Source organism: Pholcus phalangioides, unplaced genomic scaffold (genome assembly GCF_987345545.1).
Source record: "Pholcus phalangioides strain wild (caught in Gottingen) unplaced genomic scaffold, Ppha-v1.0 ptg000017l_1, whole genome shotgun sequence".
Classification (NCBI taxonomy): Eukaryota; Metazoa; Arthropoda; class Arachnida; order Araneae; family Pholcidae; genus Pholcus; species Pholcus phalangioides.
Window position 1 is genome coordinate 6,387,452 of NW_028301610.1, and position 13,055 is coordinate 6,400,506.

The window sequence follows — 13,055 nt, forward strand, 5'->3', positions numbered from 1 at the left end:
CTGTACCAACGAAAGTTTCCAAAAACATCTCTGAACCGCTAAGGGTTAAAAAATGGTTGAAGTTGGGACCAAATATTCGATTTATGAGATAGAATTGCACAATAAAAATTCAATCGCTACACGAAAATTTGGGTACTTTGAACAAGTTGAATATTTCTACAATATCTATTTTAACATTTTAAAATAGGTAGTTTGCTTTTTGAGATACTATTTCAGTAACGAATTAAACTCATAAATTGTGATACCAATGTAGTATCACAATGGTAATCACATGACCACTGTTGATACTACCACCATGAATAGTAGTATCACACATCATCTTAGTTTTTATTTTGATCTAAGCTACAAAACACAGTTCTCAATTGTAAGATTGAAATTCTTACCTCTTGCGGGGTAGATATAGTGGGAGTGAGATCATCAGAATCATACGGCGGTGTCCTGGTGACACTGTCAACACTGATGCCGTGTTTCGTGCGTCCACCGCACAAAGTGCACCTGTTCGTGTCCAGGCAAGTTTGTATGGCTAGCGACTTGGGCATGCGCATCAAACGACTCCCATCGTCCATACTGCTAAGTACAATATCATTATTGTCACTGCTACCGGGTGATTCATTCGAACTTTCATAATCAGAAGTGATGTTGACTCTCCGTATGCATGGCAGAGGTGGAAGTGGACCACCGTTCTTTGCGGACTCTTCATCGTCCTCCGTGGTCTCGATTTCTTCACCATCTGGGCCAACACGGCGCTGAAAAAATAATAATACGATTGAAATTTAAAAAAAAATCATACATTTATATAAGTAAGTGGTTGTAAATGTTCATGGGTGCTTAGCGCTGAAAAAGTCATTGACCAAAATTGTTTTGATTTTTTAAAGATCGAGTGACGTTGAAATAATTTCATGTCTTTTGCAATGTTGAGTGCTATTAGCATTATTATTTCTTCTCCTGAAATTATTTTGATCCCACTGAAACAAAATATTGACTTTATAATTTCTCTTTTCACTGAAATGTTTTCACATTTGTTAGGTTTTAAACTCTGTTTCCTTGAAAAGGTTTATTCGATTTGACTAACTGACTCCTACGCGTCACTCTTAGCATAAACATTTTGCAAAGGGACAAAATATACGAGCTAGAGCGCTCACCCGGCAAGTGAGAGGACGTTTGTTCGATTCCCCTCAAGGGCAGTTGAATTTTCTCTCTTTCATAAAAATATCTTCGCATCAGCCAGCTGTTAAAAACCTTCGGCCAAAATATAGCCTAAAAACTTCACGAACAAAGCTCCTAATGGTTTCTTGGAAGCTATATAAAGTAAAGTTTGGAACTTTATAGACAAACAGGAAAAGAATACCTATTCATAGTAATAAAGATTTTCCAAGAAATTATTTCCAAATTACTAGAAACAGTCCCTTTCTCTATATTTTGTACGTATTTATCACTTAAGAAACATTAATAGGAATTTTGATGCATCAAGGCATTCCAATTTCCATAAAGAGAGTTCCACGCAGTCAAAATTTCATTTCATATATGTGCATTGAAGTGTTTCCAAGTACATAATGTTAATCCTCTAATTGGATGTAAGCTCAGCTATTGAGTGAAATTCTATTTAGGAGCATCCGTGGGAAATATGTACGCAACATTTTGGATTAGAAGTCTTTCTTAAAGGAATCGATGTTGGTGTAGGTAGACTCGAATGGAATAAGTGGAAAATTTTGAATTCTTTGTACAAATATAGTTATCAAAGTTATCATTCTTCGATTTCTTTAACTTCAAAGCGATGTAACATTCCGGTTCGAACAACTTTTTAGTTATGGCTTGTTGACTCAAATTAGACGACATAATTTTGAGCAATATAATGTTTGAGCAAAGTCTTTCCAACAAAATTCGAAGCGTTTAAATTAAAAAAAAACTCAAAGAAGCAGCAAGATCACAAAAGTATTTCGAAGTAATTTTGACTCAAAGTTTTCTGATACATACACTTTTGTTCTCTCTTCCAAATATTTAACAATTATCGGAAATTCTTTGAAACCCCGCCTTAGAAAACAATCAACACATATCTAGCTGCTTAATAGATTTTAATTTTATTTAAAAATTATTATTACCTCAAACGACCACATGTTTTTCTCATTCAACCACACACATGAAATCGCAAGTATTCGCTAAAAATTGAAGGATATTTGAATGCAAAGTATTCACTGAAGAGAAATGAAGTATTTAAAATATAATTTATTTCGCTTTGATGCTTCTAAATACCTCTTAATCTCGAAATAGAATTATTTATTTTTTTTGGTAATTAAAGAGAGTGGGAGAAATATTCAAAGACACTTCCTGGATTTTCATGATCATCATCATGCAAAAGGCATTTCGATTGAAAAATGCATTAGTTGAATCCAGCCAACCTCATGATTTGAGAGAAATAATCTTATTGACGGAGGAGCCACGGGATCAATTTGATTTTTTACCTCAAAAGTATAATTAAAATAAGAAAAATATCTAAAAGTTTTTTGAATTAAATTTGGGAGTGAATTTTTATGATGAAATCGGGAAGCATTTATCTCTAGAGATAAAGGTTTCTCAACAAAACAATAAATTTTATAATTTTTTTGTGAATCGACGCTAACGTTATCATCAATGTTATAATTTATTTTCACTATGCTGGAGAGATAAATGATGCTTTCATTCAAAATGATTTAATAATTTTCTCCTCGTGTTTGTTATACAACAGACTTCTTATTTTCTGTTGCGTGAACCTTATCTGTCAAAATCTGCTATTTATAGGTTCGTGACGAATGCTAAATTCTAAGAATGAAGCTGTATTTCTATTCATTGAAATCTAATGAACGCAGAGAGATGTTTTATACGAACAACAGATGCATCGGTGGTTACAGGGAAGCTTGATTTTAGAATTTGAATCCCGAAAGCCGTCTGAAGTATTTCTGGAACTCCGCCAGCTAGTAATACGAGTTATCGAATGCTTATGTCTTCAGAAAAAACTCTAGTAGCATATATTATAGTGTTAAATATATGTAAAAATAAGTATAAAATTGTAAAAATAATCATCTTGTACCGATTAAATAGTAAAAACGTTGGGGTGCTAAAAATAACCGGAATGGTAATACTGTATCGTGCCATTAGGCATTGACTGGTTAGTTTTACACCCCAGTGTATCAAATTCGTCTTCGGGGGGAGGGGGTGCGTTTTAGTCTATACTCTCAGTCATTAGGTCCGTTTACATGAGAAATGAAATAAAGCATGTTTATAAAACAGGGTTCAAGGATTTTCGCTAAGGGAAACTATAGCCATAATTTTTGGACAGATCAACATGGATCGGTAAAAAACCTGAAATTAACCAATCCGCGTCGATCTCCTATCCACAAATTGTGACTATAATTTAAACCCTGTCGGTGAATACCCGTTTACATGGACCGGCATTTTAACCCCACTTTACTAAAGTCGTCAGAGGTTCGTGCACATAAGATTATGGGAAAAGAGGTTACAACCCTCAAAGATCCACAATGCCCGCTCCCCATTTTTTCCCTACTAAGGGGAAAAAATAATCATCAAGCGGGTGCCAAAACGTTCAATGCTACCGCAATATCGCACACATCAACGTTCTATTGTGTCCTGCAATTTTTTAGGTGTGATCATAAAGAACAAAATGCGTGAGGAATTCTGTTTTTCATTGTGAAAAACCTCAGCTGAGACTGTTCATGTGGTAGAACAAACCATTAAAGGATTTTACTTTGACTGATTCACAAATTTACGAATGGTTTTTCCGTTGGAAAAATTATCTGTAAACTGAAGACCTACTTGGACGTCTTTCGACGAATTAAACCGAGGAAAACACTGAAAAATTCAACAATGAATGTCGCCAAAAATCCATTGTCTGAACAAAAAATTAGTCACGGTTTATCTGATGATGAACGCTATCAAAAGGTATAGTTGGGAATATCAAAATGTTGCCTCACATGCTTATACGGGAATAGAGAGACAAGAGAATAGTAAAAATTGTTTCCTATTTCACGAAATGCTCCTGCTCACTTGGCTTTCGGCTTGATAGTTCTTGGCGAAAATAGAACCATATTAACAGATATCATTCCGTGAAAACATTTACCAACTATACTATATATCAATTTTAAAAGTGTATCATTCCTTCTCAATTATTCTGTATGTAAGGCAAAGTTACAATACATGATAGCTCATCAAATTTAAAGATTATGGTGGCCCAGGTTAATAAGATATCCACTTAATGTAACACACAAAGAACGTTCTGATGTTTTCAGAAGTTTGAGACCATATTAATCTTTTTTCAGAAAAATCTTTCCAACCAGAAGTATTATTACAACTTGAGGAAGAGAGATGGCGCTAATCGCGCAAGCATATGATTACTGTGGAAAGACGCAGCGCGTCAGAAGCAAAGACATTTAGAATTACCTATAAACTGTAAGTCCTCTTCTAATTAACCTCCGTGTTCATAAAATGAACGCAATGAATTTGAAACCCAAAAACCTCAAAAAAAAGGTTATTTTTTCAGATTTGACGAGTCTGGAATGAATTTCAGTCTCGAAATAATTCGTGAATTTTATTGTAAAAAAATATCATCGTTTCATCTTTCCCCTTGAATCGACATCGTTTTTCATTAAACAACTGTTCTGAATTAATTTTTCAACGAATTCATTGGAGCTCCAGAATTAAAAATCTTCTTTTTATGGATATACAATTTTCTTTAGGTGCATCATTAATTATTTCCTTAGGGCAAAAAATTCTTTCCCATTCATCATTTACGAAATACTTCCATGTATTTCTTGGATTAACTTGTTTTAGGATCAATAAAGGAGAGATCGAATGAACATGTTTTTTTTTCAAAACATAATTTCACTAATTATTTTCGCTTTATTTTTCCAAAATTAGTTTCTTTAATAAGGGAATTCATACAAATCACAAAACCTCAGCGGAAAATTAATTGAAGAAAAAAAAATCACTGATCTATATGATGGGAAAAAACCATAAACGAGATCACATAGAAAATGAGTAGATACAATTTTTGTTTTGTTGCTGTAAGTTGTTTCATAAAATCTGACTATTTACTGTGTTGAATAGTGAGAATAAAATTTATAAAATTTCTTTAAATTCTTCCGAAAAGACTAGAATAGGATTCTTCGACCTTTTCAAATAGTGAACACGATTTGTATCTAGAGAAAAGCACCCACGCGACAACTCTGACGTATGCCCAAAACTAAATTCAAAATCCTTGAATGTAAATTGAAGGGAAAGTTAATGAAGATCTCTCCAGCACGGAATCTGGCACTCTTGAATAGAATCTCACGAGCAACAAGTTGAAGATTCGTGGGCTATAAATATCAGCAGTCGTAACCAATTGAGATTTATAAGCGTCGCTTATCGATCTAGATGGGTTACTCACACGAATTTGCATCCACTTCAGGTTGTGCGTGTGTGATTACACCCGTGAAATCTGAAGCCGGGCCCACACCCGCAGAACTCCACATAATTCCTCAGCAAAAAAACAGGTTTTGAGGTGTGGTTACGCACAATCGACCGAAATCATCTGCGCTGTGCTAGCCACACCTGAAAACCGGTTTTTGCTCTGCGAAATTCCGCTGGTGGGACACGGCTTTAAAACAACTTTTCAAAAATCCAGAACACGAAGTTACAATCCTGACAAAAATGCGACTAAAACTCTTACCTAATCACTAATCGGTCATAAGACTCTCGTATTGAACTTACAAGTCATATAAATTTGCTACGAATGTGACTATTTGGTTCTTGAACTTACCTGATAAATCTGATTGCATCTTTTTAATCTCACATTTATTATTTTATCTGTGTGTGATCCCATTTATAAAAGGTGAAATACTGAATCTTCGACCCAAAACACATAGTGTATGTTTGTTGACTTACCATGTGAACCTATCAATGAAAACTCCAATTCGAAGAGGCTTAACAAACCTAAGTCAATAAGATACATGTCCCTATTCTTAGAGTAAGACCAGTCGATTTACCAGAAAGATCAATAGACAGAAAGAAAATTGTACCTACCTCGGGATGATCATGTTCTGCTCTAGCCTCTTGAAGTGCATTAATATCACACGAGGAAAGAGGATGCAGGCTGCAAACAGTCTTCCTATCCCTGGAATTTCGTCTGCTGAAAGATGTAGGAATTGAGGTTGTGGAAAAAGATCGTCCTTTGTTAGCTGAGCATGTTCTGCTGTAATGATAGGAAAAAAAACAAAACGAAAAAAGAAACTGTATCATAAGCTACGAACTTGATATCAATAAAACTATTTTGTGATTCGCGAATCTCGAAAAAATTTATTTATTGTGTCTACTTATCTGGTCCGTAGATTCCTATTCGTACCTTATTCTTCCCAAAGTGATAAAATTTAGCTAATATATATATAAGTGTATATTGAAAAAAGGTAATGTCATACCTGAACAAAAAAAATCTCATCGACGGTGATTGATATCAGATGCAAAAACAGCAACAATTACACATGCACACATGTATGCATAATCACAACAAAAATTCTACATTTTCTGAATTCGTCCATCATTTCAAAGCCACACTCGCAAAAAATCCTAGTTTCTTAGGATGGATATTCCATTAGAGGAATATACAGTAAAACCCCTCTTAACGGACACCTCTCAGATACGGTCACTCTTCTTTTATGGCTAAATAATAATTTTCCCTTGTATAATAAAAGTATGCATTTCAAACAAATGATAAACGGCCACCCCTCTTATACGGACGAATTTTTTTGGCCCGTCGGCCTCCTACCAGGTTTTACTGTAATTTAAATATAGTACCAATGAAAAAAAGAACTATTGTAAATGAGAGGAAATTTAAGGAATTTTGTAAAAGTTTAGGAGGAGCAAAAATCATTACGGCTTTGGAAACTTTAGGTTATATAGAATTTTGAAAAATTTGTACCTGTTTGTGTTGTATTAGTGTGTTTTCTTCATTTTTGTATTTTTTTATTTGACATTAACAATTTATTTACAGAGCGGTTACAAATAAAGTGACAATACTCAGACGTATGCAGCGCCTATTCTGATGGAGGTATTTTGACTCCTCCATACCAAGTATGTAGGATATATGGACCATGGGGAAAAAGAAAGATTAAATAAAAATAGTTAAATTTTTTACCAACAGGTGAAAAAGTGGCTCTTTTTTTTAATAGCAGTTACCTTTTCTCCCCATGGTCTAAATAACGTATATACCAAGTTTCAATGAAATACGTCCACCACAACGGGCGCTACATAGGTCGTAGTAGTATATATTAGTATACATAATTCAACTGGCACTACTCAGTTTAATCCTTTATATCCTGACGGTACTTTACAGTGCCAGGTTAGATAATTTGTTTTGAATTAACTAATTATTTCAAAAACATTGTTTTTGTTTTTTGTCTTTAATTAGAACTAAAATGACCAGCAAATAATTTACATGATAACTATTTATTATTATCATTACATTAATACTTTAATTTTAATTTATTACAATTTTCTTCTTATTCTACTTTTCAAAATGTCGAACATGAAAGGTTAATTATACTGATATTACTCCGACCTATGTAGCGTCCGCTGTGGTGGACGTATTTCATTGAAACTTGGTACGTTATTTGGACTATGGAAAAAACAACTGCGATAAAAAACGCCACTTTTACCTGGTCGTCGAAAATCAAACTATTCTTCATTGAATGTCTTTCCCCTATGGCTAATATATACTAAATGCCAAGTATAATCAAAATACCTCCATTAGAATGTAGTGTTAGTTTATTTATAACCACCCTGTATAATGTAATTCATTTTATACTCTGCACAGTTAGTGTTTCTACCAAATTCACTGAATTCTTTTTTCTGCATGAAACGTATAAAGTTGATTTGAAAAATACGGATTTCATTACAGTTCTTGTGTTGTTTTCACCTAACAGCAGTCTCATTCTATAATGCTGAAATAGCGCTAAAGAGCTTAAATGCGTCCCTCGAACCCACACATTCTTTGACAAAAAATACGTTTTTCACAAAAATAGAGAATGCAAACATAAAATATTGATATGTTTTTCGCTCAGTGCAAACATTCTTTATACATATTGAGTTTAAAATAAGTTCAAGATATCAACTCTTGAACGAAAAAGAAAAACGAAAATAAAGTAGAATATTTCATTTCAAGTGAAGACAAAATTGCGTCTTCCCATTCTTTCATACGTGATGTGTTCGCAAACGAGTACTCACGAAAGCAAAATTAATCAAAGATGTTTTTTCCCCTTAATTTTAAAATTCAAATAATTTGGAATATTTAGAAAATAATCAAAATGATAAGGTTTTGGGCAGAGGGGGACGAGAAGAGCTAAACCCAACATTCATCTTAGTCTCTTCTTTATCTATTGTCTTCTCGGAAAACTAATTCGCGATTGGTTCGAAGAAAATATCATTTTTTTTTCCTATTTTTAAGTGGTAGACGGTTTTCATCATCATCAAGGTAAAATTGTGACAAGCTCCAGCACACGAGAACATGTTCGAACGTAAAAGAATATAAAGAAAAGGGATGTTGATGTTGAAAAGAGAAATGAAATGTCAGGAACACCTGATTTTTCCTGTTGGAATTTTCTTCTTAACTATAATTTCGAAATTACATTCTTTTCTTATAATTTCCTTTTTTGTTCACCATCATGAGGGATATATTTTAATCTCGTACTCCATTTGCATGCGAAGACAGTAAAAAAATGGCTTGTCGTTAAAGACACATTCCTACACTTCATTACATTTTCCTTTCCTAACATCAACGTTATGGCATGCCATAGTTATTCTTGTTGAAGGATTAAGCACGTGTTCTTTAACTCACACAGCCCGGTCTGTTTGTTTATTTTAGTCTTTGGAGTAAAGACGAGAAAAAAAAATTGACGAAAAATTAATGTTAAATAAAAAAAAAGTTTACATTTTAAATGGTGTATTAGAGCGAAAAATGGAAAGGAGATTAACGCCAACGGACACATCGTGTTAATATTCCAACTAGAAATATTTTGACGCTCACGAAAGCCGATTATTTTCATATTCCATGCCATTAGAGCAGGATATAGACAGAGATCGATTAAATACGTTTCTCTATATGACACAATGTTAAAAAAAATGAAGTAACTGAAAGAAATCGTGCACGTTAACAGACGTTAGCATCATGAGAAAATGATGATGTATTCACTCGTGGGTGGCGTCAAGCGTAGGATCAGTTTCTCCAAATAATCAGATCACGGGAATAGAGCAAATTAAAAAAATAAGCTGTAGGAAACCAATTACACAATGCGTTATATCTGGTAACCAGAATTACGATGTACAGAAACAAATGAGATTTAATGAAATTAACCTTTGGGATGCTAAATTAACCTTTTCAATGCTAAATTAGCCTTTTCAATGAAAATGGATCTCGTAAATTTTACTTCAATTCTCAGGAGAACTTGCCATCTGTAGTGTGTACGGAAATGGCTCTTCATGTTGTTTAAGAAAACAAAAACTTTTCTCTTCCATCCATATATAACCAGTTTCCTTCCCATTTTACCTATTTCTACTAGAGTGCTAGTTGAAAACAAAATTTTAAGACAGTTTCCAATCAGTGCAGTTTGGTGGAAGCATCTTGCCACTGCACCACACGGGCGCGGGTGGTACACGTATCTGAAACTGGTCTGGTATTTTCTGAATACAGTAATCACACACGGCCGTAATCGATGCCCATGGTTCTTAACGTTTTTACTAGGCATCACCCCCAGTTGGCTTCAAATTATATTCTCGAATCCTTTTGAATATTAGTTATAGAGGGCGAGAAGAGCTAAATCCAACATTCATCTTAGTCTCTTCTTTATCTCTCTATTGTCTTCTCGAAAAACAAATTCCCGATTGGTTCGAAGAAAATCAGTTTTTTCCTATTTTAGTCCTTTGGTCGCAAATTTCTGGTAGACCGTTGATCCTGGAGGCATACTTCCAGTTAGAAAAAGTATCCACATAACGTGTAGACTTAAGATACGTCATTCACATTGAAAGTGGTTGTATAGTTATTAAGAAAATTAACTTTTTATTCGGACAACCCTGTCTAAAGAAATACAATAATTATCTTCTGAGGTGTGTGTTAAAAAAATTCAGTTTTTTAAGTGCAATATTCACTGAGCTATTTTATTTTGAATTTAAAAAAACCCACTGAAAATAAGGAAAAGAACATCACAATGACAGCTTGCCTGTTAGTTTATGCGGTTCTTTCCCTCATTTTGGAATTCAAAAATATTTCTGCGAATATTGCACTTAGAAACGTGGAATTTTTGTTGGCGCCCTCAGGATAGACAGGGCAATAACTTTCTAATTAGACTTTTTAAGACTGGGTGTCCATATAAAAAGTTAATGTTTTTATTTTAATAAATATACATTCCCCCCCCTCCCGATATATGAATGACGTATCTGAAGTCTACACGTTATTTGAATACTTTTCTAATTGGAAACATGGCTTTAGGATCAACGGTTCGCCAGTAATTTACGCCCAAGGGACTTGAGGCATCACCCTGTATAATATGTGAAATACTACTGTTTTATGCTGATAAAAAATAACGGGTGTGGAAGTGAAGGGGTTGACTATTTGGCAACTTTTCACTTTTGGCTAATCTTCATGCGATCTCAATATTAACGATCGAATGTACTCAAGCTCACATCCAAAAGATTAATAAAAATATAATATTACACAGTTAATAATTTCAGGGCACATTCGAGATACAACATTCACTAATATAATAAAAATTATGAACGATCATAAGTTTTGCATAGAAACGTGACAAATCGATGTTCGCTAAATCTAATCTGGTTTTATTAGCAAAAAGACACTTGGTTGATAAATAATTCAAAATACAACACACATACACACACACACAAGAAATTCAAAACATGACGTACCTTTTTACATGCATCGATCATCGACGCATGGGGGGAAAATGAGGATATAATTATACGTAATTCTCGTAATTCAGCATTTTCAACCTTCTGGCATCCAGAATAATTATGTAAAGGCATGCAGCACTCTATTCATTACCTACCGGAATCGAACGCGGAAATTAATGGAAATTTGTTCAAAAACATCCTATGGTGTTCCGATCTCAATCTCACATGATCCTTTCCGAGCGATGCAGAGCACCGTCAAGTCATATTAAGAAATCCTTACCTTGAAGCTCTGTATTCTATTTAGCAACGCTCGTAGCTAACTAATAAACATGAGATTACTAAAAAAAAAATTTTCATTTTTCAAAATGGTTATGAAAGGAAAATCTTAATGTTGAGAAATTGGTATTGTTCATTTTTTGGATTCTTTTATTCCTTTCATTTATTATTCAGCAGGGGGTTCTTGACCCTTCGTGTTAAACGAACCTCCTTTAGCTGATAAAACAAAGACCATGGACCACTTTTCAGAATAACGTTCAGGGTGCAGGGTTATTCCATAATTCCCCTGCCGCATTTTACTGGCGAACCGTTGGTCTTAGAGGCATACTTCCAATTAGAAAAAGTATCCAAATAATGTTCGAACCTCAGATACGCACATTCATAATGCAAGGGGTTGTATAATTATTAAAATTAAAAATCTAAATTCTTATATCGACACCTTGTGCTCAAAAACACAATGAGAAAGTTGTTGCATTGTCTCTTTTGAAGCCAACAAAAAAGTTCCACGTTTTTATTTGCAATATTCACTGAGATATTTGAATTGAAAGCTACAGTAGCTGAGTCAGCTACATTTTTTTTGTGTGGTTAGCAAATTGCTACAACTAACCCCTTTACATACGGGCTTTTGTCAATAAGTTTGAACGATGTATAGGTAGTTGACGTACCAGCGATATAACTCAGTAACTGTTATCTGTGTCAACATTTTGGGGGGGGGGGGAAGAGGAGAAAAAAGAGTGAAGCCGGTGTTCATTTCTTTAGATTGATTTCATGTGTCCTATATTATTTTCACTCTTCAAACCATAGCGAGATAGAATATATATATATATATATATTCTTGCTTACTTATTTATATTTATTCTCAATTTTCTTACAAAAAAAAGTAAGAATAACTAATACTGAGATGGAGGAATTTTTTTTTGGAATTTCGCTCATATACGTAATGGTTGCCAACGAAACGGTACGATGATGAGAGGGAAAGAACAGAGAGAGAGTTCTAATGTATTTCTTCCAGCTATTCTAGTACAAGATAAAGTTACATAAAATTTGGACTGATTTTAAAAAGCCGTAAAAAATCCACAAATTTACATGAAGTGGTTTGTTCCCTGAGACTTGCCAAAGAGGAGGATTTTTTTTTACACTTTTTTTTTCGCTATCTTCTTGGTTATGGGGATGGGAGTACCTATATATGAAATCTCGGGTATGTGTCGATACGCCTTGTCTGAGCGGAAAAAAAAAAAAAATGCCGTACACCGCAAGATCTCAGCTAGATTCTAACATGCTGTCCGCAAGTGTGAATGGTTTTCCCACGCTACTGCAGCATGCTCTTGTATATGGCAGAAGATACGTCGAACAGTCCAGCACATTTGTGGTTATTTTTACATTCTGAAGTGAGAAAAAAAATCCTTGCTGTATAATAAACGATAGATATACAGGGTGGATACTATATCGACCGCCCAATAATTACACATGGCGTTCTTTGTGAAAAACTAATACGGAAAAGTGCTTTCAGTTTTTTAATTTTGCCAATAATTGTAACGTTTTGAATTTTTGTGAAGTGTCAGTTTTGCAGTCAGCTACACGTCAAACACGCAACGAAAGTAAATTTGGCTCTCCGCAGCGGGTCTGACACTATTTGAAAAAATGACTGAACTATTCAATTCCATTAGAATCCAAGTTCGACCGTCATCGATCACGATTGGCGGTTTTTCTCTCAATGTAGTGCGATGTTATAGCTTTGTTATTACGTATTAGCTTTGTCCACTATATCAGCAAATTTACCACCAGATTTCAAAAGTGTTAGTCTAATGAGATCTATTTTAAAAATTGTTTAACAAACATGGATAAAAACATCG

General features: G+C 34.2%; 1 protein-coding gene across 5 annotated transcripts in view; it reads right to left on the minus strand.

The window, feature by feature from the left end:
- The window catches only part of LOC149072163 (cGMP-inhibited 3',5'-cyclic phosphodiesterase 3A-like), a 360,046-nt gene that overhangs the window by 74,907 nt on the left and 272,084 nt on the right, over positions 1-13,055 (minus strand). For 4 of the 5 annotated variants that reach the window (XM_089246826.1, XM_089246827.1, XM_089246823.1 and 1 more), the window contains exons 4-5: positions 6,055-6,223; positions 384-746 (exon numbers count right to left, since the gene is read on the minus strand). In XM_089246826.1, coding sequence (XP_089102952.1) covers positions 384-746; positions 6,055-6,223 — 532 coding nt within the window. The remainder of the gene's footprint in view (positions 1-383; positions 747-6,054; positions 6,224-13,055) is intronic. The other variant, XM_089246824.1, reaches the window with a different exon arrangement.